The sequence below is a fragment of the Chionomys nivalis genome (genome assembly GCF_950005125.1).
Source record: "Chionomys nivalis chromosome 23 unlocalized genomic scaffold, mChiNiv1.1 SUPER_23_unloc_1, whole genome shotgun sequence".
NCBI classification, from domain to species: Eukaryota; Metazoa; Chordata; class Mammalia; order Rodentia; family Cricetidae; genus Chionomys; species Chionomys nivalis.
This window is the reverse complement of record NW_026646869.1, coordinates 1660500-1687749: the sequence shown is the minus strand read 5'-3', so window position 1 is coordinate 1687749 and position 27250 is coordinate 1660500. Positions and strand designations below refer to the sequence as shown.

General features: G+C 46.6%; 2 protein-coding genes across 2 annotated transcripts in view; both read right to left on the bottom strand.

The window, feature by feature from the left end:
- Nucleotides 1-27250, bottom strand: part of Fuz (fuzzy planar cell polarity protein) — a 265069-nt gene that overhangs the window by 196062 nt on the left and 41757 nt on the right. The gene's annotated exons all lie outside the window — the stretch shown is intronic.
- Nucleotides 46-27094, bottom strand: Tsks (testis specific serine kinase substrate). The gene is made up of 10 exons (XM_057760938.1): nt 26751-27094; nt 7405-7500; nt 7142-7225; nt 6115-6198; nt 5247-5533; nt 4112-4306; nt 3114-3287; nt 1255-1390; nt 223-347; nt 46-122 (listed from the first exon to the last, which is right to left on the bottom strand). Exons 1-10 carry the CDS (start codon nt 26946-26948, stop codon nt 80-82), a joined length of 1422 nt encoding a protein of 473 aa, XP_057616921.1. The 5' UTR covers nt 26949-27094; the 3' UTR covers nt 46-79.

The window sequence follows — 27250 nt, the reverse complement described above, 5'->3', positions numbered from 1 at the left end:
GAGCCCCTCCAGTGCTTCCTCCCCCTACTGCCCCCGTGGACCCCTCAAGTGGCAGGTGGTTGAGCTGGTCTTGGAGAGATCACATCTTCAAATGCATATAGTCCAAAGTGGCCACCTTCTCCCTGCAGTGACAGTCAGCGGGGGTCAGCCCTGGGAAGGCCCAGCTGGGGGCTAGGGCAGGTGGCCTCACCCTCCTCCCATGCCCTCCGCCTCAATCCTCACTCCGGCTTCATCTTGTCCGTCAGCAGTAGGTTCTTGGCCCGAACGGCTTCGTCTTGGGCCAGCCGAAGGGTGAAGCTCAGGGCCTCTGCCCTGACTTGTTTGGCCAAGGCCTGGTGCTCCAGCTCCTGGGGAGAGGAGTGTAGGCGCCGCTGGGCTTGCTGGACTGGGCTGGGGGTGGAGGGGGAGCTGGGTCGTGGAGGGTAAGGGGTAGGATCCCATGGAGCCCACACACCACCCAAAGTAACCCATCAGGCCTTGAGCTTGGGGATAACCCTGGTATCCCACAATTCGCCTGTCTCCCCACCATGAGTGTCCTGGATGTTCTCGATGCACCGGCCTGTGTCTCATAAAGCTGAGTCACCACTCAAGCACTGTGCCCCTAATGCCTAGGAACTGCCCATACTGTGCGTATCCCGGACGGCATGGTGCCCTTCCACATCCCATAATTCTTAAGTTCCTCTGTCACAAGAATGGTCCCTAGCATTACAGTGCTCCGCATCCCACAGTTCACCATGCCCTGTAACTGTCTGTGGATTAGAGCTGCAGCTCTCATTATAATTTGTATCCCATCATCCCCTAGGCCAGCATCCCATCATGCACTGACCTCTGTATCTACGATGCGCCAGGCCATGATCTCATGCACCCCTACAACTACTCTCTCTAATGTATATCCCACAGGCCAATATGTGCTTGCTCTCTATGTCCCACAATGCACCAGGCCTCAAGCTCTAACAGCTAGAAAGCTGTGACCTCTGTGTCCAGGGACCTCCCCGAAGGGCCACAGAAAATCAGGCCCATGATTCAGAGCTACAGCGTGGAATCTACTCCCCATGCTGTCCCAACCCAGTGCATTAGTATGCTTCCGGCAGAGTCTGTCACCGTAGGTGGTAGAATGAGTGGGCTGTAACTCAGCAGCCACCAAACTGTCCTGCCTGCTCCTGCCGCAGGCCAGCAGGGCTCCTGAGCAGGGCTGCCCACACCCTGCTAAACACAAAAGTAACTTGGGTCATGGCAACCCATGGTTTCTGGTACCAGAATCTTCTTGTGTAGCCTCTGGCAGCTGGGGCAAGCAGGAGCCAGGCCTTTTTGCTTCACCTCATCCACCAGCGGGGCCAGCGCACGTTCCAGAAGCTGCCGCAGAGACTCTGTGGACAACTGCTGCCCCTGGCTGTGAAGGGGGAGTCAGTGATGGGTGATACCCTGGTTAGGCTGCATCAGCTCTTTCCTTTTTCTTTTGTGTTTGTTGAGACAAGGTCTTTTTTACATAGCTCTGGCTATCCTGGAACTCACTATAGAGACCCATCTAGCCTCAAACTCACAGATCTGCCTGCCTCTACCTCCCTAGTGCTGGGATTAAAGACATGTGCTACCACTGCTTGGCTGGTGGTTCTTGCCTTTAAGCCCAGTACTTGGGAGGCAGAGGCAGGTGGATCTCTGCTTGAGGCCAGCCTGGTCACCAGAGAAACCCTGTCTCAAAAAAACAACAAAAAGTCATAAACCACCAAGTCTGGCCTTGTTTCTTTAGGCACCTTGCGTAATCTGCCAGACGTCGGCAGTACACAGTTACGCGTGACTGGAAACCCACTTCCTGCTCTCCACAGCACATGGAGGTCTCACTTAGTGTGTGCATGCGTGGGGTCAAAAGTCAATGAGTGTCTTCCTCAATCGATCTCCATCTTTATTTTATTATTTTAATCTATGTATGTGTAGGTATGCGTATGTACCGGGAGAGGCCAGTGGAACTGGATTCCTCCAGACAGAGTTACAGGTGATTTTGAGTGTCCTTCTGTGGATCCTCTGAAAGAGCAATGTGGGCTCTTAATCTTCTGAGTCATCTCTCCAGCCCCTTACTTTGTGTGCCTGCATGCCCCATGTGTACAGACAGGGGCCAGAAGAGGGCGCTGTGTCTCCTGGAACTGGAGATGCTGGGAGCCACCATGTGGGAGCTGGGAATGGAACCTGGGTCCTCTGGGAGAGCAGTCAGTGCTCTTAACCCCTGGGCCATCTCTCCAGCCCCTCCAGAGAATGTGGGCATGCATGTGTGGAGGACAGAGGACAGCCAGCCTGAGTGGGTTCTCCCCTTTCCACAGGGGCAGAGGTGTGGCTGTCAGAGCACACACTTTATCCTCTCAGCCACCTCTCTGACCCCATTGTATTTTCGTTTTCTTTCCTTTTTTAAAAATAGAATCTATCTGTGTAGCCCTGGTTGGCCTGGAATTTGCTATGTATCCAGGGCTGGTCTCATATACACGGCAATCCACCAGTCTCTGAGTCCAAGTGCTGGGATTAAAGGCATGCATAGCCATATCCAGCCCTGCCTATTCTTTTTTTTTTTTAAAGATTTATTTGTTTATGTAAATGGCTGTTTTGTCTACATGTAGGTTTGCACATCAGAAGAGAGCATTAGATTCCACGGGACTACAATTAGAGACGACTGTGACCTACCACGTGGGTGCTGGGGATTGAATCAATTAAGAGCAGCCAGTGTTCTTAACGATCTTCTAGCTCTCAACCTTATTTATGTTTGTTTTCTGCCTTATTTTTAAAGACAGGGTCTCTGACCCTGGAGTTCCTAGATTCAGCTCGACTGGCTGGTACAGGGATTCTCCCAGCTGCTTGCAAGGCAAACACTTTCCTGACTGAGCTCTCTCTCGTGTCCCTGGTATTATGTTGCAGGTCACTGAGAGCCCACCTTCATGACATGCTAACCTTCCCACAAGGTGCTGGTAGTGCACACGGTTTTCGCTTTCCACAAGAAGCCAATTCTTACCATGTGGGAAGGGTAGAAAGTTGTTCCCACAATGCAATAGAATTCTTACTCTGCAACCCACAGAGATACATCTCACAAGGCAATGTGTGACCCACGATGAGGGCTTTACCCCTCCCCGTACCTGGCACAGCGGGCACAGAGGCCTTGGGTAGACCGATCCAAGTTCAAGACATGGTCAGCTCCCCTTCGGGAATTCTGAAGTTGCCGCCCCAGCTCCTCCAAAATTGGCTTCACTGGTCCCAGAACCTCCAGTTCGCTCCTCAGTGAAGCCATAGACGCTGCTGATCTCTCCACCCTGAGATGGGAGAGCAAGCAATGTAGGTAGCTTGCAATGTCCAATATTAGCCCAGATCCCGAGAGGCTGCCTTTTGATACTATAGACCTGTCTGTCCTCTACTCCAGTGGGGTCCTCCATCTCCACCAGGAACAGGAGCTAGGGCTTCTGCTAGGCAAATGCACTACTGCTGAATCATGCTCTCATTCCTTACTGGTGGATCACAAGCAGGGACTCTACCCCAAAGCCACGCCCTTAATCCATAGCGGGGGGGGGGGGGGGGAGGGTATTTTAGGCAGGGGCTCTACCACTGAGCCACACTTCCAAACTGATGTGGGAGTGACTTCTTTATCTATCTGTTGCTTTCATTGGTTAATTAATAAAGAAAACTGCTTGGCCTGGTAGGGCAGAATTTAGATAGGCAGAGTAAACAGAACAGAATGCTGGGAGAAAGAAGTCGAGTCAGGCAGTCGCCATGATTCTCTCTGAGATGGATACCCATTAGACTCGTCCCGGTAAGCCACACTCAAGTGCAATATGGATATTAGAAATGGGTTAGATCAATATGTAAGAGCTAGCCAGTAAGAGGTTATAACTAATGGGCAGGCAGTGTTTAAGAGAATACAGGTTCCGTGTAATTATTTTGGGACATAAGCTAGCCGTGCGGGAGCTGGGTGGCGGGAAGCAGCCCCGCCGCTCCTTCTACACCAAATCCTCACTGGAGATTCTAGGCAGGTTCTTCCTCTTGGTATGGGTCACTTAGCCCCATCAGACTGGTCAATCCTTAGGTTGGTTCCACTTTTCCATGGACCCCATGTCCCCGCCAACACCTGCTGAGCCCTTACATTGTGCACAGTTCATCTGCCTGTCCTCGCAGCTCCTGCAAGCCCCACGCAGACTGTGCCTGCTCCCGCTGTGCCCGTTCCCACTGGCCCAGAAAGCCATCCAGCCGGCCACCTAGGCCACCCAGCAATCGCAGGGCTTCCTGCACTGCCCCCTCCTCCTGATGCCACCGGGCTGCCAGTGAGGACACCTCCCTCCTGCGGGAATCAGAGAGGGAGAAAAGATGGGTATAGATCTGACCAGGCATGCCCCCAGCGACTTCACCCCAAACAGATCACCCAATTACTTTCTTTCTTTCTTCTTTCTTTCCTTTCCTTTTCTTTCTTTTTTTTTTTTTTTTTTTTTGGTTTTTTGAGACAGGGTTTCTCTGTAGCTTTGGAGCCTGTCCTGGAACTAGCTCTTGTAGACCAGGCTGGCCTCGAACTCACAGAGATCCGCCTGCCTCTGCCTCCCGAGTGCTGGGATTAAAGGTGTGCGCCACCACCGCCCGGCCCTTTCTTTTTCTTTCTTCCTTCCTTTCTTCCTTCCTTCCTTTCTCTTTCCTTCGTTCCTTCCATTCTATCTTCCTTTTCTTTCTTTCTTTGTTTAGACAGGGTTTCTCCAAATAGCCCTAGTTGTTCTAGAACTTGCTTTGTAAATCAGGCTGGCCTTGCAATCATAGAGATCCACTTGCTCTGCCTCCCAAGTGCTGGGACGTTTTATTCTTTTTGAGACTTGGTCTCTCTATGCAGTCCTGGTTGTTCTGAACTCTATGTAGACCAGGCTGGCATGGAACTCACATAGATCCTCCAGCCTCTTCCTCCCCGTGCTGGGACTAAAGGTGTGTGCCACTATGCTCCGTCTTTTTCTTTTCTATGTGTGTGCTAGGTTAGCCCTGTATCACTGATGCCACCAACCAAATCCTCTTCTAGGTTCTGTTGCTGTCCCACTCGGCTAGCTCCTTTAAGTCCCACCCACTTGAGCCTCCAAGTCCCTCCCATATCAAGCTTTTCCAATCTTCCCTCACCTACCGCAACCCCTCCGATCCACGTCGTCCCTCCGGCTCTCATCCAAACCCCAACCTCCACGCTCCACGGAGGTCCCGCCCTTTGTTTAACCTGAGGCCTGGTCCACCCACCTCCTTCAGTCCCCGCCCACCTCAGCTCGTCCAGGCTGGTGGACACCTTCTGCAACTGCTGCTCTGTCAGCGAATGTCCCTCCGCTGCCCGGAGTGCCATGCCCCAGCTACTAGAGGTCAGGCCTCGCGGCCGCGGGGGTTCCTCGGGACTGCCGGGCGGGCCGGAGCACCCCTGACTGGGAGTGGCAGAGCTCAGGCCACGCCGGGAGAGGCCGGCCACCAGCTTCTGCTCCAACTCCTGCAGCTCGGCTTCTTGCCTCCGAGGCGTCTCATCCTGCAGTTGCTGCTGGAGGTACCTTAGCTTCTCCTGGGCAGGAGAGGACAATGAGTGAGGGTGTCCGGCACCTTGTCACTCTAAGTCGCCTGCACCCCAGGGATCCGCAAGACTGCCAAGTAGTGTGGGAAGAGGAAACTGGGAAGCACGCTTGCCGTCTAACTGGTCTCATCGCCGTCATTAGGGGAGATACCGTTTACTCTAAACCCCTCTGGCTGTTTCTAAGACTGCAACCAGCCTAACCCCTTCTCCTGCTCTACCTGTCAAAAATCAGCCCTTAGAGACCACGACAGGCTTTCTCGGCGTTTTGTTGGGCAGTAAACTGGCACGTTTAATCCTAGATCCCACCCACCAGGGGCTTCGAGCTCCACGCTTATACGTCTTAACTTCCTGAGGCTCCACTCTGGTCGCTCCCACCAACCCCTCTTTGGCTCCTCCTGTGGGTCCTCCAGTCCACCTCCGAGCTCCACAATCAGGTCCAAGCCACCTCAGCTCCGGCAGCTCTGGACGCTCTGCACTCCTGTCCCTGCCCTCCCCAGCTCCACTAACCCCCATCCCTAGGTTCCACCCAAACTTTTTCCTAGCTTGGGACCCCCTCCTCATAGCCCTCTTACCTCCAACAAGGCAGAGTTCTGCTTCAGGACGTTGGTTTTGATTTCAGCGTCTTCCACTGAGCGGGTCACCTTGCGGCAGGTCTCCTGGGTCAGGACATCAGGGCGGGGGCCCTACCTTCCCATTCCGGTTCTGCCCCCACCTTCAGCCTCGCTGTTTGCATAGCACCTGCCCCGCGTGGGATGCAACTCCTTCCCAGCCCCACTTCCTCCCTAGCCAGCCTGTGCTAACCCTTCCCGCCCTGTGCTAACCCTTCCCGCCCTGGGCTAACCCTTCCCGCCCTGGGCTAACCCTTCCCGCCCTGGGCTAACCCTTCCCGCCCTGGGCTAACCCTTCCCGCCCTGGGCTAACCCTTCCCGCCCTGGGCTAACCCTTCCCCGTCCTGGGCTAACCCTTCCCGCCCTGGGCTACCCTTCCACCATCCCACTACTCCTGCGCTCCTTTTGTCTTAAGTTTTAAGATTTAAAAGATTTAAAAAAAAAATGTGTCTTGAGCGGGGCAATAGTGGTGTATGTCTTTAATCCCAGCACTCTGGAAGCAGAGGCAGGTGAATCTCTGAGTTCGAGGCCAGCCTGGTCTACAGAGTGAGTTCCAGGACAGCTAGGGTTACACAGAAAAGCCCTGTCTCAAAAATAACAAGAAAAAAAAAAGAAGAAGAAAAAGAAAAAAAATTCTTGTGTTCTTCCGTGTATGTGTGTTTTGTCTTCATGTATGTATGTGCTTATGTGTGTGTTCAACATGCATGCAGTGCCCATGGAAACCAAAAGAGCCATGAGAGGAGCTCACTTACCCCTGGCCTCCAAGTCCTTACGTGGCTGAAAAGAGTCTTGGCCTCCTGAGTCCTAGAACCCGGCTTCCGAATGCAGTTCATACGTGTGTTCTACCGCATTCAGCTTAATGGCGTGCCGGGATTGAACCCGGGCCTTCCTGCACGCTAGGTGAGGGCTCTACCACCTGAGCCACACCCCGAGCCCTCACGTTCTCTTCCTCCTCTCTTTCCCCCAGCCCAATCCTCCCATAGCAGCTCACCTTCAACTGACTGCAGTAACCCTCCAAGTCTTCTGCCTCCTGCCGCCGCCGCTCCAGATTCTCACTGAGCACAGAGCACTCGCTCTTGACCATGGAAGGGAGGCAGTGGGGGAAGCTTATAGGGGGAGCAGGGGCTTATCCTCCGCGGGGCTGAGCATGAACTACGGGGGAAAGGAGGCTCCAAGGCGGGAACTTAGCACTGGAGGAAGAGGCCACACAGGGGTGCGGGGGTGGTGGGGTACAGGGATTCTCCAGCCTCACACCTGCAGGGTCTGAATGTGCTGATTAACCCTTGTAGTCTTTTCCTTCAAGCTGGTGATGGAGTCTTTGGCACGCACCAATCCACTGTTGACCCCACTCTGGAAAAGAGTGGGAGACATATGTAGTCCAATACCAAGAAAACAGCTTGGTTTTTGCTCTGGAAGGGTATGTGGCTTTGGTAAAGGATGGCACCCTTGGATTTAATTTCCTTGTGTGGGAAAGCCAGAGGCAGACTGATATTCTTGACTGTGCTCAAGGAAAGTACAATGGGAAGACAGTTCAAAAACCTTGAGGCAAATAACTGAATCTCCCTGTTGGGGATGGGGTATAACTCAGTGATAGAGCCCTTGCCTAGAATCCCCCAGTGAGGGGCTGGGGTATGGCTCAGTGGTAGAGTACTTGCCCAGCATGCACAAGATCTTGGGTTCCAGCCACAAATATGTATCCATAAAAGCCCTCCTCCTTTTAAAATCAACAACATCTTGGATCATCACACAGACACTGAGATCTGTTTCCCAAGTATGCGTTTTCAGCCTCCTCAGCACCTCTATCTAGTCAATATGCTTCATTCTTTTTTGTTTTGTTTTTAAGACAGGGTCTCACTATGTAGCTCTGGCTGTCCTGGAGATGTCCCTGCCTCAGCTTCCTATTTATTGGGATAACCGGCAAGAGCACTGTGCCCAGCTGTCTCCACTTTGAAGACAGTCTCTACTGGGCAGGGATGGTTCACACCTTTAATCCCAGTTCTTGGGAGGCAGGTGTATTTCTGAGTTCAAAGCCAGCTGTTCTAGAGAGAGAGTTCCAGGACAGTCAGAACAGTTACAGAGAGAAACCTGGAGTAGGTGGGCCTTCTGTCTATGTGTTACTTTCATTGGTTAATAAAGAAACTGCCTTGGCTTTTTGATAGGGCAGAATTCAGATAGGAGCCAGGCGGTGGTGGCGCACGCCTTTAATCCCAGCACTTGGGAGGCAGAGGCAGGTGGATCTCTGTGAGTTCGAGACCAGCCTGATCTACAAGAGCTAGTTCCAGGACAGGCTCCAAAACCACAGAGAAACCCTGTCTCGAAAAACAAAAAAAAAAAAAAAAAGCAGATAGGTGGAGTAGACAGAACAGAATGCTGGGAGGAAGAAAGCAGAGACAGGCAGACGCCATGAAGTTCCGGCCCAGGATGGCCGTAGGTTAGAATCTTCCCAGTAAGCCACTACCTTGTGGTGCTACACAGATTATTAGAAATGGGTTAATCAGGGCTGGAGAGATGGCTCAGTGATTAAGAGCATTGCCTGCTCTTCCAAAGGTCCTGAGTTCAATTCCCAGCAACCACATGGTGGCTTATAACCATCTGTAATGAGGTCTGGTGCCCTCTTCTGGCCTGCAGGCATACACACAGACAGAATATTGTATACGTAATAAATAAAAAATATATCTAAAAAAATTTAAAAAAAAAAAAGCATTGCCTGCTCTTCCAAAGGTCCCAAGTTCAATTCCCAGCAACCACATGGTGGCTCACAACCATCTGTAAAGAGGTTTGGCGCCCTCTTCTGGCCGTTAGGCATACAGACAGAATATTGTATACATAATAAATAAATAAATATTAAAAAAAAAAGAAACGGGTTAATCAAGATGTGAGAATTAGCCAGTAAGAGGATGGAACTAATGGGCCCGGCAGTGTTTAAAAGAATACAGTTTCCGTGTAATTATTTTGGGTAAAGCGAGCCAGTGGCCGGGAGCCGGGTGGTGAGTAGCAGTCTGCCGCTCCTTTTACAACAGAAACCCTGTCTGAAAAATACATAACTAATAAATAGACAAAAACAAATATTATCAGCAAAATGGCAGAGGATGAATTCTAAAATCTCACACATCCATAAGCAGACTAACAAAGCAGAAACACTCTGAGGCGCTCTTACTCTGAGGCACTCTCCAGCCCTCTAGAACCTGAGGATACACTGGGGCCAGGTATGGTGGCACACATCTGTTATCCTGGCACTTGGGAGGTGATGCTCTGGGGAATGCTGGCTGCCATGTCAACATTTCCCTATGGAGAAGAAGGCCATGTGACCAGGAGGGGAGCCTAGGTCTCTAGCCAAAGGTCAGAAAAGAGTGAAGCACCCACAGGGTGCAATGTCTTGGTAGGGCATCTTCCAACCCTAGTCAAACTATCAGATGAACACAGCTGTAAGCACAGTGCTGGCTTCCTCCCATCAGAAGACCATAGTGTGGTGTTTTAGTCTTTGGTTTTTTTTTTTGGGGGGGGGTACCACCCAGCTCCCAAATAAATCACACATGGAGGCTTATTCTGTTATGGATGCCCAGCCTTAATTTGGCTTGCTTCTTGCCAGCTTTTCTTAAGTTATCCTGACTACCTTTTGCCTCTGGGCCTTTATCTTTCTTAATTCTGAATATCTTACTTTCCTTCTTACTGTGTAGCTGACGGGGTGATTGGGTCCCTGATGACCCCCTCTTATTCTCTTGTTCTCCTAGCTCTCTCTCCTCCGGATCCTCCTATTTATACTCTGCCTGCTAACCCCGCCTGATGTGGGATTCCCCTCGGTATGCTGTGAATACCATTGGTTAATAAAGAATCTGTTTCAGCCAGATTCTTTTAGCGGAACAGAGCTAGGTGGGGGAAACTACATTGAATGCTGGGAAAAAGAAGGCAGAGTCAGGAGAAGCATGGAGCTGGAGACAGATGCCAGAATTTTACCCAGTAAGTAAGCCACAGCCTTGTGGTGATACACAGATTAATAGAAATGGGTTAAATTAAGATGTAAGAGTTAGTCAATAAGAAGCTAGAGCAGTGTTTTAATTAATACAGTTTCTGTGTGGTTATTTCGAAAGTCCGGGTAGCTGGGACCGCACAAGTGGCACCCTACAACAAATTGGTACCAACGTGGCCAACTAAAATCCACTTAAAACCCAAGAGGTCTTTGAGAGGAATTCTAGACACTAAAAACCAAGGTTTAGTTGCATTGTTATTTTCAGATGGGCTTAGCTTGCTGGTGTCATGCTGCAGCTCCCTTAAGAGAGGTTTTCCTGATTCAGCAGTAACAGAACAAACAAAACAAGACGTGCGGTTTCCAAGCAGCAGCTTTCTGGAATGCTGCCAGCACTAACTCTGGCTCTTTCAGAGGGCCGAGCACCTACATGGGGTGTGGAAGCAGTGGGCTGCAATCTGCTTAACGATGCAACTTAGACCCGCTGCATACCTAGAACTGGGACAGTGTGCTTGACTCTCAGAGGCAGCGAATAGGACTCTGCCATGTCAGAATGGGCAGAGCCAACAGGCAAAGCAGCCTTAGTACTAGCCAAGCCATTTAACATTTTAAGAAGTGATTCTGGTCATAAAAGGATTACAGATGTACAATAAAAATAAATTCAGATGAAAAAGACCTCTAAATGGGTCTCAGTGTTAGATAAAAGTATGAAGGCTTGGGAGAGAGAAGAAAGAGTATAGGGAGTTATAAAAAGAGGTAAATCGAGCCGGGCGGTGGTGGCGCACGCCTTTAATCCCAGCACTCGGGAGGCAGAGGCAGACGGATCTCTGTGTGTTCAAGGCCAGCCTAGTCTACAAGAGCTAGTTCCAGGACAGGCCCCAAAGTCACAGAGAAACCCTGTCTCGAAAAAAAAATTTTTTAAAAAGAGGTAAATTGTTTAAAAAAATAAAGCAAAGTCTTTAAAGAGACAGAGTAAATTTGCAGAAAAAGTAATAGAGTAAGAAAAATAAGCCATCTAAAGATGGAAAATACACAGAGTCTGGATTATGTATACTATTGTGTGGTTTTTTTTAATTTTTTGACTGTGAATGAGCTAAGTACAGAGAGACGTTTCATTGTACAGACTATTAATCTAAACCAGCATATATACTCTAAAGGTATCTTGGTTTCAAAATTTGGGTCTCAGGATATGTTGCTTTGGAAAAGAGGTTCTTCTTTTGTCTCCACAGAGGATGAGAACCTGTGGATTTCTTCCAGACTAATGTGGTTTGATGGACTAAGAGCTCCCAAAAGGTTGTAGTGAACACCCCCAAAGATTTCTTTGCCCAACAAAAAGTAGGAAGCAGTTTGGAAAGAACTATGCCCAAATTCCTAAATATGGTTTATAAATGTTTGTTTACCTTTAAAGGGGGAATATGCTATAGAGATTTGCATTGGTAAAGATCTTGGTTAATTGATACAAATTTAACGTCGTATGTTATATGTATATTTTTGCTCTTGATTAAGGTATTGTGTTTGTGCCGCTCAGTTAAAAATGCAACGTATAGCCAGGCAGTGGTGACACAAGCCTTTAATCCCAGCACTCGGGAGGCAGAGGCAGGCAGATCTCTGTGAGTTTCAGGCCAGCCTGGTCTATAAGAGCTAGTTCCAGGACAGGCTCCAAAAACTACAGAGAAACCCTGTCTCAAAAAACCAAAACCAAAAAAAAAAAATGTAATGTATAATTAAGAAATATAGGGTAATAGATAATCATTTATAACAGTTAAGCTTGTAAACATGTTAGATTTTCTAGGTGCACAGAGATGTATTTCAGTTGGATAGGCATTCTTTAAATCTTTCAAACACTATAGAATATGGCATTTAAAATATTTAAGAACTTAGGACTTTTCATGGCAGTGAGACACATCTGCTCCTGGCAGCTCCAATAAATTCAAGAGGAAAATGGGCACTGAAGAGGCTCCTTATGGAGTTTGCTAGCCATTTGGGCAAGAAACTGCTCTTGCCTGGACTGCTCGATGTTTGCTGTATGAATTGGACATGCAGGACCCACAGAAGAATGACTGCGAACTTGCCTAAAGGTGAGATGTCCTTTGGGGTTCCTGCTTCATGAAAGAGTCTGCTAGAAACTCTGCAGGATCCAGAAAAAAGTGACTGACAAACCGCCGGTATAGGTGGAACTGTCTTTGAAATTTCTTGCTTCATGGAAAAGTCTGCCCAGATCCTATGGGCCTGTGGGCTGAAGACGGATGTCCCAATGGTACAGAAGAACTTTGGGTGACTGTCCAGGCAGCGAGATGTCTCTATCAATTCTAGAGTTTTGGAAGTTACTTACAATGTACTTACTATTAACTTAAGTAATATTATATCCTTCTGGAGTCTTTGACAGAGATGAAGAATATTTTGTTATAATTATAGTTTTCCTTAGTTATGATAAAAGATAAAGTAGATATAAATGTTGTATCTAATTCTTGACACCTGTCTTGTTATATGTAATTTTACTATGTTAAAGTTATTGAAACAGAAAAGGGGAGGTGATGTGGAATTCCCCTCTGTATGCTGTGAATACTATTGGTTAATAAAGAATTTATTTTGACCAGTGGCTTAGCAGAACAAAGCTAGGTGGGGAAAACTAAACTGAATGCTGGGAAAAAGAAGGCAGAGTCAGGAGAAGCCATGTAGCTCTGTCGAAGACAGATGCAGGAACTTTACCTGATAAGAGCCACAGCCTTTTGGTGATACATAGATTAATAGAAATGGGTTAAATTAAGATGTAAGAGTTAGTCAATAAGAAGCTAGAGCTAATGGGCCAAGCAATGACTTAATTAATTAATTTAGTTTCTGTGTGGTTATTTCAAGAGTCTGGGCAGCTGAGAACACACAAGCAGCCTCCTACAACACCCACCTACACTTGGTCCTTCTTGCTATTGAGTCATTCAACTCTTTTTTTAAAAAATGTATTTATTTATTATGTATACAGTGTTCTGCCTGCATGTATGCCTAGCCAGAAGAGGGCACCAGATCTCATCATCAATAGCTGTGAACCACCATGTGGTTGCTGGGAATTGAACTCAGAACTTCTGGAAGAGCAGCCAGTGCTCTTAACCACTGAGCCATCTCTCCAGCCCCCAAGCCATTCAACTCTTTATTAAGACCATCAGATATTTTAGACAGGCACAGTAACACAGCTTGACAGAGTTAAACATGCAGTGTCAACAAAATTCACACACCTGAAAATAATATTCCCCAACAGAGGCCACAGTCCTCACAGAAAAGTTGACTGCACCCTACACCCCTTGATGTAATATTTACTGTTGCAAGATATTGATTACACTGTGTAAAGATAGGTGCTATGATTTTAGCTTAATAAAAAGCTAAATGGCCAATGGCTAGGCAGGAAGTATAGGCGGGACTTCCTTACAGAAAAAACTCTGGGAAGAAGAAAGCCAGAGTTGTCAGCAGAGGAAGCAGAAAATTCAGGCAGAGAGATCAAAGCCACGAGCCGCGGGGCAGCATGTACATTAATGGAGATGGGCTAATTTAAGTTATAAGAACTAGTTAGAAACAAGACTAAGCCAGCCTGGTCTACAGAGCTAGTTCCAGGACAGGCTCCAAAGCCACAGAGAAACCCTGTCTCGAAAAACCAAAAAAAAAAAAGAAAAGAAAAGAAACAAGACTAAGCTAAGGCTGAGCTTTCATAATTAATAAGATTTGGGAGCTGGTGGTGGGACAGAGAAAAACTCATTATATATGGTATCAAATAGCCAAACATCGAGCCTAAGAAAGCTAAGAAACGTTTGGGGGGCTCGAGAGATGGCTCAGTGGTTAAGAGAACTGGCTGTTCTTCCAGAGGTCCTGAGTTCAATTTCCAGCAACCACATGGTGGCTCACAACCATCTGTAATGAGATCTGGTGCCCTCTTCTGATATGCAAGCACACATGCAGGCAGAACATTATAAAGAATTCTTTTTAAAAAGTTTGGACAAGGAGTCAGATGTCCTGCAGTCTCTCAGGGTGGACCAGTGCTTGACATAAAAAGGCAGAGCTACTGGCTGCTGCCCAGGCCATGCAACCAGCACTATATGTCTGTGCCATGCACTGAGCCAAGCAACGTGGCAGTTAATATAGCAGTTTAAGATTTGCTTCATGGGGTCACAGAAGCAGGTTCAGACACAGACAACCTCTACAAATGGACAGTATATTTTTTAAAATGTACTAAGAGTGAGTACACACCATGTTCATCTTTCTGGGTCTGGGCTGCCTCACTCAGGATGGTTTTTTCTAGTTCTGCCCATTTGCAGGCAAATTTCAAAGTGTCATTGTTTTTTACCACTGACTAGTACTCTAATGTGTAACTGTGTCACATTTTCTTTATCCATTCTTCGGTTGAGGGGCATCTAGGTTCTTTCCAGGTTCTGGCTATTACAAATAGTGCTGCTAGGAGCTGGAGACATGGCTCAGAGGTTAAGAGCACTGCCTGCTCTTCCAAAGGTCCTGAGTTCAATTCCCAGCAACCACATGGTGGCTCACAGCCATCTGTAGTGAGATCTGGTGCCCTCTTCTGGCCTGCAGGCATACACACACAGAGAATATTGTATACATAATAAATAAATAAATAAATAAATATTTAAAAAAAAACAAATAGTGCTGCTATAAACATAGTTGAACAAATGTTCTTACATGATTGAGTATCCTTTGGGTATATACCCAAGAATGGTATTGCTGGGTCCTGAGGTAGGTTGATTCCCAATTTTATGAGAAACCGCCATACTGATTATCATATGTACTCACTCATAAGTGGATACTAGCTGTAAAGCAAAGGACAAGAAGCCCATAGTCTACAACCCCAGAGAAGCTAAGCAATAAGGAGAACCCTCAGAGAAACATATATAGATCCCCCTGGGAAGGGGAAATAGACAAGATCTCCTGAAAAAAATTGGGAGCATGTGGGTGGAGGGAAAGGGGAAGGCAGAAGGGGAGCGGGGAGGAGAACTTGAGGGAATAGGATAGTCGAGATGGAGGAAGGACAGAGATGAGAGCAAACAAACAGATATTTTGATTGAGGAAGCCATTATAGGGCTAGCAAGAAACCTGGAACTAGAGAAATTCCCAGGAATCCACAAGGATGACCCCAGCTAAGACCCTAAGCAATAGAGGAGAGGGGGCCCGAACTGGCCTTACCCTGTAGTCAGATTGATGACTATCTTAAATGCCACTATAGAACCTTCATCCAGCAACTGATGGAAACAGAGGCAGAGACCCACAGTGGAGCCCTGGGCTGAGCTCCCACAGTCCAGTCAAAGAGTGAGAGGAGTGAGGATGAGCAAAGCGGTCCAGACCATGAAGGGGACACCCACGGAAACAGTCTACCTGAGCTAATGGGAGCTCACCAACTCCAGCTGGACAGGGAAGGACCAAACTAGACCCTCTGAATGTGGGCGACAGTTGTATGGCTGGGGCAGACTGAGGGGCCACTGGCAGTGGCACCAGGATTTATCCCTACTGCTTGCACTGGCTTTTTGGAACCCATTCTCTTTGGATGGATACCTTGCTCAGGTATAGCAGGGAGGGCCTTGTTCCTTCCACAAAGCAATATGCCTTACCTTCTCTGAGGACTGGATGGGGGTGGGGTGGGAGCAGCTGGAGGGAATGGGTAGAGGGGAGAAAGTGGGAACTGGGGTTGGTATGTATAATGAAAAAAGGTAGTTTTCTTTTAAAAAAAATTAAAAATATAATAAAAATGTACTTAGATGCTGAAGAGAAAAAAAATGGGTATAGATAGCCATAGAAAATAGTTTAAAAATAAAATCTTTAAAGAGAGATTAGAGGGGCTGGAGAGATGGCTCAGCGGTTAAGAGCATTGCCTGCTCTTCCAAAGGTCCTGAGTTCAATTCCCAGCAACCACATGGTGGCTCACAACCATCTGTAATGAGGTCTGGTGCCCTCTTCTGGCCTGCAGGCATACACACAGACAGAACATTGTATATGTAATAAATAAATAAATATTTTTAAAAAATCATCTTTAACTGACTTGTGCACACCACACATTCCATGCTTTGTTAATACAGATATATATATTCCTTTAAAAAAAGGTTTGTGTGTTTTCAGAAAAAAAGGTCCAGACATCAATACAGACAAATAGCCCAGGTGATCCAGCCTCTCAATGCCTCTGCTGCAGTTTCTTCAAAATTCTGGATCCAGAAAAGTTTCAAAGCTGCTAGCTGAGATGAGATGGTCCAGTGTCTTGCACTACTCCAGCCTAGGCTTCAGATAAGCCCTGCTTTTTCCCATTACACAGAGACTGTACAAGTGATACAGATAGCTCTCCCAGGATTTGATCATTATCTAAGTTATCTCAGGGTCCCCTAGAGACACTGTCACCCCTAGACAACAGGAAACAGTCTAGAGAACATGATGCCCACATTTGCAAGAAGTGGGATGGATGGTGTTTGGTCATTTGATGGGTTGTGGATGCTTGTCATTGTTTAGGGGGGTTGGTTACAAGTTGTAATTGATAATGGTCAGGAAAAATGTGAACAAAGGAGATTAGATTTGGGAATCTTGTTCTGAAAAGCAAAAAGGGGGGATATAGGATAAAAGCATAGATAATTGAATCTACTTTTAAAATGAAAAAAAAAAACCTACTAGTTCCAAACGTTTTACATTGTTGTAAATTTTATATATTGATACAAATTATTTTGTTATACTGTACTTATGTTTTTATTCTTGTTTAAAACACTGTACCTATGCCGCTCATTTTAAAATATAATGTAAAGTTTTAGTCCTTAGCTATTTAGGATAATAAAGAAATGCAAGTTAGTACTTAGTCATCTATAACTAACTTGTGTCAGACGGTGGTGGCGCACGCCTTTAATCCCAGCACTTGGGAGGCAGAGGCAGGCGGATCTCTGTGAGTTCGAGGCCAGCTTGGTCTATAGAGCTAGTGCCAAGACAGTCAGGGCTACACAGAGAAACCCTGTCTCAAAACAAACAAAAAACAAACTTGTAGTCATGTTACATATGTTTTCAAGGTTAAATAAAGATATGTTTTTAATAGGTAGATGGTCCTCAAACACTTCAAAGATCTACAGAATATGGTATTTAAAATGTTTTAGTAACATAAGGCTTTTCATGACAGTGAGACATGTCTGCTCCTGGCATGGCTCTAGCTGGGCAGTGGTAGCATACACCTTTAATCCCAGCACTCAGGAGGCAGAGGCAGGCAGATCTCTGAGTTTAAGGCCAGCCTGCTCTACAAGAGCTAGTTCCAGGACAGGCTCCAAAGCCACTGAGAAACCCTGTCTTGAAAAACCAGAGGAGGAGGAGGAGGAGGAGGAGGAGGAGGAGGAGGAGAAGGAGAAGGAGAAGGAGAAGGAGAAGGAGAAGGAGAAGAAGAAGAAGAAGAAGAAGAAGAAGAAGAAGAAGAAGAAGAAGAAGAAGAAGAAGAAGAAGAAGAAGAAGAAGAAGAAGAAGAAAGGTTGGCTCTTGAGACAATACCCATGTTTTGCAGCCTGTGTGAGCCATGTCCTGCTCTTTCTTAGTTCCGTCTCTCCCATATGTCACAGTCCTGTCCTTTTTCCTTTCTCAGACCTTTTTCCAGCCCTTGTCTCTTTGCATATGCTGTTCCTGGTGGCTGCAATGTCTTTCTCTGTTTTTCTGCATGGGGGAATACCTTATTTCAACTTCAAGGTTCAGCCTGTGTGGTGTGGGACAATTGTCTATATTCTTTCAATTATGCTTTAAATAAATGCTGATTGGCCAGTAGCCAGGCAGGAAATATAGGCAGGACAACCAGACAGGAAATAGAGGTGGGTCAATGAGAACAGGAGAATTCTGGGGAGAGGGAAGCTCCCTCTGCAATCCTGTCCAGACAAAGAAGAAGCAAGATATGACTATGCCACTGAAAAAGGTACTAAGCCATGTGGCTAACACAGACAAGAATAATGGGCTAATGTAAATTATAAGAGTTAATAAGAAGCCTGAACTAATTGGCCAATCAGTTTATGATTAATGTAGACCCCTCTGTGAATTCTTTAGGACTTAATGACTGCCAGAACTGGGCAGGACAGAAACCTCAGTCAACACCTGTCTGTTCTCTTTTCTGCATAGATACTTTGGTTATTCTTCTTCAGGGTGTCCACAGTGTCCTGTACTGTCTCCACTTAATGGAGGCTATCATCACACCAACCGCCTGCCGTGACTGATTCTCTAAGCTGGTTCTGCTACTTCCAAGCTGTGTGACCTTTCATATGCTGCTGAACCTCTCTGGGCTTCCATATCTTCACAATTAGAGAAATGAGGCTAGATACTGACTGAAGGAACTGCCGCTGACAGTGTTTGGGGTGGCTGTCTGTCTGTCTGCCACACAAAGGCTGGGACATAGCGAGTGTTTGGGGTGGCTGTCTGTCTGTCTGTCTGTCCTCCACACAAAGGCCAGGACATAGCAAGTGTTTGGGGTGTCTGTCTGTCTGTCTGCCACACAAAGGCTGGGACATAGTGTTTGGGGTGGCTGTCTGTCTGTCCTCCACACAAAGGCCAGGACATAGCGAGTGTTTGGGGTGGCTGTCTGTCTGTCTGCCACACAAAGGCTGGGACATAGAGAGTGTTTGGGGTGTCTGTCTGTCTGTCCTCCACACAAAGGCTGGGACATAGCGAGTGTTTGGGGTGGCTGTCTGTCTGTCTGCCACACAAAGGCTGGGACATAGCGAGTGTTTGGGGTGGCTGTCTGTCTGTCTGCCACACAAAGGCTGGGACATAGTGTTTGGGGTGTCTGTCTGTCTGTCTGCCACACAAAGGCTGGGACATAGTGAGTGGACTTTCTCCTAAGGACAGCCTCTGGAGAAGGGTCCAGCTTTCTGTCTTGGATTCTATTTCCCACTCCCTATGTCATTATTAGAGTAACATACATATATTCCTCACAGTGGGGACAAGTCCTCTGCCCAGAAGTCATGATCAAATCTCTAAGATTCTGTCTTACATTTTCATTTTTTTAAGACAAGTTCTCACTATTTAGACCAGACTGGCCCCCAAATCACAGACATCCACCTGTCTTTACCTCCCACGTTCTGTGATTAAAGGTGTGGCCCCCATGCCTAGCATTTATTTTCTACATTTATTTATTTCTAGCTCAGCACCTGTGTGGCAGTCAGAGGACACCTTGCAGGAGTACGGCACGGAACTCAGGCCGTCAGACTGGGAAGCACCCGCTGAGTCGTCATCACTGTCTCAGAGAGTGACGTCATCTCATTCTGGATGCCTTCACATGATAGCCTCCCCACCTCCAAGCTCAGACCCTCTGTGTCCACACCCCAGCAAGACAGATGGCGGCTTTTGTACCCTAGATAGATTAGGTCTATGACTCTGCTCAGTAAGGCAGAAGATAACAGATATCGGGGCAATGATGTAGTTGAAATTTTCTTTGGGCCACCAACCAGCTCCCAGATAAAGTCATGGAGACTCATTAATTATGAGTGCTCAGCCCAGTTTCAGCTCGTCCCACCAGCTCTTATGATTTAATTTAACCCGTTTCTCTTCATCTACATTTTGCCTTTGAGCTTTTTACCTTTCTTTCATTCTGTATGCCCTACTGTACTGCTACCTCTGTGTCTGTCTGGCCCCTGGTGCCTCCCGGTGCCATGCTGCAGGAAGGTTTACAGCTAGAAATTGCCCGCCTACCGGGGCGTGGCCTCACAGACTATTTCCCCGGATGCCGAAGCCCGACCAGCCCTTCTCGCCCCTCCTGGTTCCCATTGGCTCGTTCGGATGGTTTGGATCCCATCTTCAACCACCGTTCAAGCAGAGAATCCTGATTTGTAAGTTTTCCCCCTAAATAAATAATTATCTGTCTCTCAGTTCTGAGCTAGTGTGGGATTTTTTTTTTTTTTTTTCGAGACAGGGTTTCTCTGTGGCTTTGGAGCCTGTCCTGGAACTAGCTCTTGTAGACCAGGCTGGTCTCGAACTCACAGAGATCCGCCTGCCTCTGCCTCCCAAGTGCATCTCTCCACCATCACTTGGCGCCATATCCACCCGGCCGGAGGCTTAGTCCTTCCACGGCCCAGGCAGCTTCTGGGTTTCTGTGCTTGGACTCTGGGTTTTCTTGCTCTGTGTATGGAATTGATTTAATTACATTTACTTTGTTGAGAAACTCTTATTTCCCAGTTTTTCACCAAGTACCAAGGCAGAAACTAAAGCAGCGCAGGACCAGTCCCGGACATGATTGCACTGCTTCTAGTCACGACTTTGCAACAGCACCACCTGCTGGACGATAACTTGCTGTTTACTGGATCCCATAATCAGGTAACAGGTTTTGTTGTTGTTGTTTGTTTGTTTGTTTTTGTATTTGTGTTTTTGAGACAGGGTTTCTCTGTAGCTTTGGAGCATGTCCTGGAACTAACTTTTTTTTTAGAGATTTCTTTATTTATTATGTATGTAACATTCTGCTTGCATGTATCCCTGCAGGCCAGAAGAGGGCACCAGATCTCACTACAGATGGTTGTGAGCTACCATGCGATTGCTGGGAATTGAACTCAGGACCTCTGGAATAACAGCCAGTGCTCTTAACCTCTGAGTCATCTCTCCAAAGCAATGAGGAGACATAAAACTCCCAAATGTTTTAATTGTGGTAAAATAGGACATCTGAAAAGGGATTGCAGGCAAGGAATTTCTAGGAATAGTATTTCATCTGGGAATGGCAAAAATAGGAGACCTCGGCCTTCAGGTAGGAGGTGTGATAAAGGACGACATTGGACCATGAATGAGGATCAGCAACAGACAGTCAAGGCAACCCAGTACCATCCGGAAACCCCTTAAGGGGCCTCTCACAGGCCCCCAAGCCAAGAGTGGCTCAGTCATTCTCAGTAACCGTAGAGAACATGTCACACGAGGAAAATTAAAAAAAAATCCAGAACCTTCGGTAATCTTTGAAGTTTCCAGGAAGAAGATGAGGTGCCACAACAACTCCACCTGGTTGTCATGACGTCATGTTGCTGATAGCGCTACTACAAGACCTGTTTTGGGTACCAGCTGCACAAAATGGTTCTAACTTGGTTAGCTGAAATGGTGCACATCTTGTACAACATTCTGGCCAGACCTCCACAAAATACTCAGAGACTATTTGCAATCTTACCAGACATTGATCTTGAAACTTAACCATCATTTTACTTTCACAGGATCCTGTAGAATGAACGTCACCCCCATGACAGCTGGAAGTCTTTCTAGAAGATGATGTCCCCTCTCCCAGTAAAGTTTGTCTTCAGGGTTAGGGACATCATTTAAGGGTTGATTATAACTGGTATACAGTTAAGGGTTGGGGGAAATTTTATAAGCTCAGGGATCTTTTTGTTAAAAAAAAAAAGGCAGGTTCAACATAATGCCCATCAAAATCCCAACAAAATTCTTCAAAGACCTTGAAAGAATACCTTTGGAAAAGCAAAAACCCAGGATAGCCAAAACAATCCTGGGCAATAAAAGAACTTCTGGAGGCATCACAATCCCTGACTTCAAACTCTACTACAGAGCTACAGTATTGAAAACAGCCTGGTATTGGCATAAGAACAGCAGGAGGACCAATGGAACCGAATATAAGACCTGGATATCAATCCACACATCCTCGAACACCTGATCTTTGACAAGGAAGCAAAAAAAAAAATCAAATGGAAAAAAGAACACATCTTTAACAAGTGGTGCTGGCATAACTGGATATCAACATGTAGAAGAATGGAAATAGACCTGATCCACCACCATGCACAAAACTCAAGTCCAAATGGATCAAAGACCTCAACATAAAGCCAGCCACACTGAACCTCATAGAAGAGAAAGTGGGAAGTACACTTGAATGCATTGGCACAGGAGACCACTTCCTAAATAGAACCCCAGCAGTACAGACACTGAGAGAAACAATTCATAAATGGGACCTCCTGAAACTGAAAAGCTTCTGTAAAGCAAACAACACGGTCAACAAGACAAAATGACAGTCTACAGAATTGGAAAAGATCTTCACTAACCCCACATTAGACAGAGATCTGATCTCCAAAATATACAAAGAACTCAAGAAATTGGATACCAAAAGATCACATAATCCAATAAAAAAAATGGAGTACAGACCTAAACAGAGAACTCTCAACAGAGGAATCTAAAATGGATGAAAGACACTTAAGGAAATGTTCAACATCCTTAGTCATCAGAGAAATGCAAATCAAAACAACTCTAAGATTCCATCTTATACCTGTTAAGAATGGCCAAGATCAAAAACACTGATGACAACTCACGCTGGAGAGGTTGCGGGGAAAAGGGAACACGTCTGCATTGCTGGTGGTAATGCAAGCTGGTACAACCCCTTTGGATGTCAATGTGGCAATTTCTCAGAAAATTAGGAAACAACCTTCCTCAAGACCCAGTAATACCACTTTTGTGTATATATCCAAAGGATGCTCAATCGTGCCACAAGGACATGTGTTCAACTATGTTCATAGCAGCTTTGTTTGTCATAGTCAGAACCTGGAAATAATCTAAATGGCCCTCGACTGAAGAATGAATAAGGAAAATGTGGTACATTTACACAATGGAGTACTACACAGCAGAAAAAATAAAACATCTTGAATTTTGCAGGAAAATGGATGGAGCTAGAAAACATTATTTTGAGAGAGGTAACCCAGATACAGAAAGACAATTATCACATGTACTCACTCATAAGTGGTTTGTAAACATAAAGCAAAGAAAGCCAGCTTACAAACCACAATCCCAGGGAATTTAGACAGCAATGGGGACACTAAGAGAGACTTACATAGATCTAATCTACATGGGAAGTAGAAAAAGACAAGATCTCCTGAGTAAATTGGGAGCATAAAGACCTTGGGGGAGGGTTGAAATGGGGAGGGGAGCGGCAGGGAGGGGAGCAGAGAGTAATGTAGAGCTCAATAAATATCAATAAAAAGGGAAAATTGGATAGGATAATATATTTATAGACAATTACATTGATATAGATTCTTGTATATTGATATAAAGTTAAATTATATTGAATATTGTATGCATGCATGCTTCTATCTCTGTTTAAAACATCTTTTATGAAAAGCCAGGCGGTGGTGGCGCACACCTTTAATCCCAGCACTTGGGAGGCAGAGGCAGGCAGATCTCTGTGAGTTCGAGGTCAGCCTGGTCTACAAGAGCTAGTTCCAGGACAGGAACCAAAAGCTATGGAGAAACTCTGTCTCAAAAAAAAAAAACAAAAAAAAAACATCTTTTATGTATTTATATATATATACATATATATATATATATATATTTACAATATTGCAATGTACATTTCTACCTCTGTTCAAGATACTCATACATTGCCGGGCAGTGGTGGCGCATGCCTTTAATCCCAGCACTCGGGAGGCAGAGGCAGGCGGACCTCTGGGAGTTCTACAAGAGTCTACAAGAGCTAGTTCTGGGACAGGCACCAAAACCTACAGAGAAACCCTGTCTCGAAAAACCAAAAAAAAAAAAAAAAAGATACTCATACATTGTTTACATTTGGAGGTAATTGTCCTCATTTATTGCACAGTTGTTTATTGTCTTCGTCTTTAAGTTAGATAGGTAATAAGAATTATAGATCACTAGTCATCTATGTTTGTCATACTTATAGTTAGACTAATCAGGTTCTTTAGATACATAGAGATTATATTCTGTATAGACAGGCAATCTTTAACCACTTCAAAGAGTTGTCGAAAATGGCATTTAAATAACTTAGAGTTCTGTTGAAGTGCGACACAATTGCTCCTGGCAGCGCCAATCTATTCCCGAGAGAATGTTGAGCACCGAAGACACTCTACTTGGAGCTTGTTTTCTTCTTGGAAAAACTGGTCTTTGGGCAAGGAACTGTCCATACCTCAAACACTGACAAAATACATAGTATCCAGAAATGGATAAGCAGGATTGTCAAATCTTGCCAAGCCAGGATAAGACGGTTTTGAAAAATTTCTTGCCGGGCGGTGGTGGCGCACGCCTTTAATCCCAGCACTCGGGAGGCAGAGGCAGGCGGATCTCTGTGAGTTCGAGACCAGCCTGGTCTACAAGAGCTAGTTCCAGGACAGGCTCCAAAAACCACAGAGAAACCTTGTCTCGAAAAACCAAAAAAAAAAAAAAAAAAAAAAAAAAATTTCTTGCCTTTGAAAATAGTCTGTCAGTTATTCTAGTCCTTAGCCAAAGTTGGTTGCTTCAATGTTGCAAATGTGACTTTGGGTGATTGCCCAGGTAGCCAGTTGTCTCTGTGATTTGTTGCATGTTTTGGAAGTTGTTTGATTGTTCTTCCTACTCACTCAGGTAATATTATTTCCCTTCTCGGATCTTCGATGGGGTCGAAGACTAGATAAGTGTAGTTACTTTCCTCTCATGACTTGGCCAAGTTATTTATTATACAAGACTTAAGCTAGTTAGAATAGGATATTTGTTCTTATTGTATATAATTTTGTATTAGGTTTAGAACTCTCTTATTTAAACAAAAGAGGGTTGCAGGAAGGTTTACAGCTAGTAATTACCTGCCTACAGGGGCGTGGCCTCATAGACTATTACCCAAGTCTGGCCCCCCCCATCCCGCTTGCTCGTTCAGATTGTTTGAGTCCCATCTCCATCCACCGTTCAAGCAGAGAATCCTGATTTGTAAGTTTTCCCCTAAGTAAATAACTATCTATCTTTCAGTTCTGACTAGTGTAGGATTTCTTTTAAGCCTCTGATCTCTCTACCATCATTGCCATCTCTTTTTTTTTCTTCCGCCAAGCCTAAATTCTCCTATTTTTTTACTCTCCCTGCCCAGAAGTCCTGCCTATACCTCTTCCCTCGCTATTGGCCATTCAGCTTTTTATTAGACTAACCAGGTACCTTAGGCAGGCAAGGTGAAACAGCAACACACCTTCCCATGGTTAAACAAATATTCCATAGCACAACGAAATGGCTTATTGGTTGAAGGCATTTGCTGCCAAATCAGATGACTGAAGTCTGATCCCCAGACCCTCTCAGTCGAGGAAGGTGTCACTCATATGTGCTGAAGCACACGTTTCCCATCCCACATAAAAACTATTTAAAAAAAAAAAAAAGCTGGAAAAAAGGCTCAGCAGTTAAGAGCATTGGCTACTTTTGCAGCAAACCCAGGTTCAGTTCCCAGAATCCACATAGCAACTCAAAATCATCTGGAACTCCAGTTTCAGGGGTTCTGACACCCTCCTCTGGCTTCCAGCACAGGGTGGGTGGCAGTGGCCCTCAACTTTAATCCCAGCAGTCAGGAGGCAGAGGCAGGCAGATCTCCATGAGTTCAAGGCCAGCCTGGTCTACAGAGTGAATCCCAGGACAGTCAGGGATACACAGAGGAAACCCTGTCTCAAAAAGCCAAAAACCAACCAAACAATCACCACAGTTAACTGCCTAGGCCTCTCTCTTTTCCTAGTCAAAAGCCTGTAGTTTTTCTCACCAGAAACCCATGTACAACCTTAGTGGCTTTCTGGGCTTTTGTTTGTTTCTTCTTTTTTTTTTCTTTTCCTTATAGGTTATAATCTCATCCAAGTCCCCACCAGAACCAGTCTATAAGCTAGGTTATCCAAATGAGTGAAGGGCAGGGAGCTGGCTTGGTAGGGAAAGGCAGTACCGCCAAGAACCTGAGTTCTATCTTTGGGTTCCACTCAGTGTCAGGAGAGAACCCATTCCTCCAAGTTACCCTCTGACCTCCACTTTCTACACAAACCTTTGGAGCTGTAAGGAGAGCCACCCAGTGGTGCATAAGGCTGATGCTCACACACACATCCCGGCCTCTACCTTGGTAAGCCGTCACCCTTGCCTGGGTCCTGTTTCCCACTGAACGCCTCTCCTCAGCGACCTGTTTCAAGTCTACATTAAAACATCTTTCATGAAAAAAAAAAAATCTTTCATGAAATCTCTAGCTCTGGTTTATAAGCCAAAATTCTTTTCTTCATGGAAGCGACAAACCCCGGTTGGGTCCCAGTGCAGGTTCCTGCGAGGTGAAGCTGATGCCTCAGTCTGGGGGTGGTGTTGCGTGCCTTTAATTCTAGCAAGCGGCGCAGTGGCATGAGGACACTGTGAGTTTGAGGCTAGCCTGGTCTACATAGAGAGTTCTAGACCAAAGCGGGCTACACAGTGAGACGCTGTCTCAAACACAAATCCAACAACAAAATTAAAAGCTCAAGCTGCTGAGGATGACAGCTTGACCTTGTGTCTCTGTCCCCTACTCCTGACATCTCATCTTTGGCTTTCAAGGGGAATATTTCCTGGAAGCTGGGAGCGTGGGCTCAGGCGTGTCATCTCAGCTACTTGGAAGGACTGCAGGTTGGCCAGATTGGAGGAAGGACTAAGACCTGTCTCAAAAGTAAGAGAGCTCAGGTGTGGCCCAGTGGTGGAGCCCTGCCTAGAATCCCCCAGTGGGGGGCTGGGGTGAGGCTCAATGTATTCTCTGTGTTGCTTAGGATGAGACCCTTGCGCTTGCTCTAGCCTTGAGCTCTCCCCTCCCCCAGAAGTCTCTTCCTGATGCTGTCATTGAGGCCTGTCTTCTGGCCCCAGTGACTAGAGCGGCTCACTCAAAACCAGATCAGCTCCCTGCTTGGATCTCCCTACCTCCATTGAGTAGACCCCGGCCCTCCCCACGTGAGCTGCTTACCAGAAGTTCTGTGCTGTCAGGGTCCTCGGGAGCCCAGGCTGTTGCAGGGGAAGCAGGTGGCCCTGGCAGAGCCAGTGGGCCACTGTCCTCCGTGGTGGAGTCTGTGCCTGACGAGTCGGGCTCCATAGCAGTCAAGTTGAGCAAGGACACATTGGTGCAGGCTGAGGACCGCTTGAGGTTCAGGCACCAGTGGGACATCCGGGGCTCCACCCTGCAGGTGACCCAGGAGATGGTGGGGATGGGGTGCCAGAGGGAGGAGCGGGGCTTATGTCCACTGAGGCCACCGGACCCCCCTGCTTCTTTCAGCTACCGTCTCCCTTCTTCCCGCTTTCGCTTCCTGCTCAGTCCCCACTGCCTGTGTTCTTCCATCACTCCGCCCTCTCCTCCTGATGCTCCCTTCAACCCACTGCCTTCCCGTCCCTCTTCCTTGCCCCTCCTTTCCCTCCAGCACCCAGGCTTTGCTGTAGGCAGCGTTGGGCAGTAGGCCTATCACCAACAGG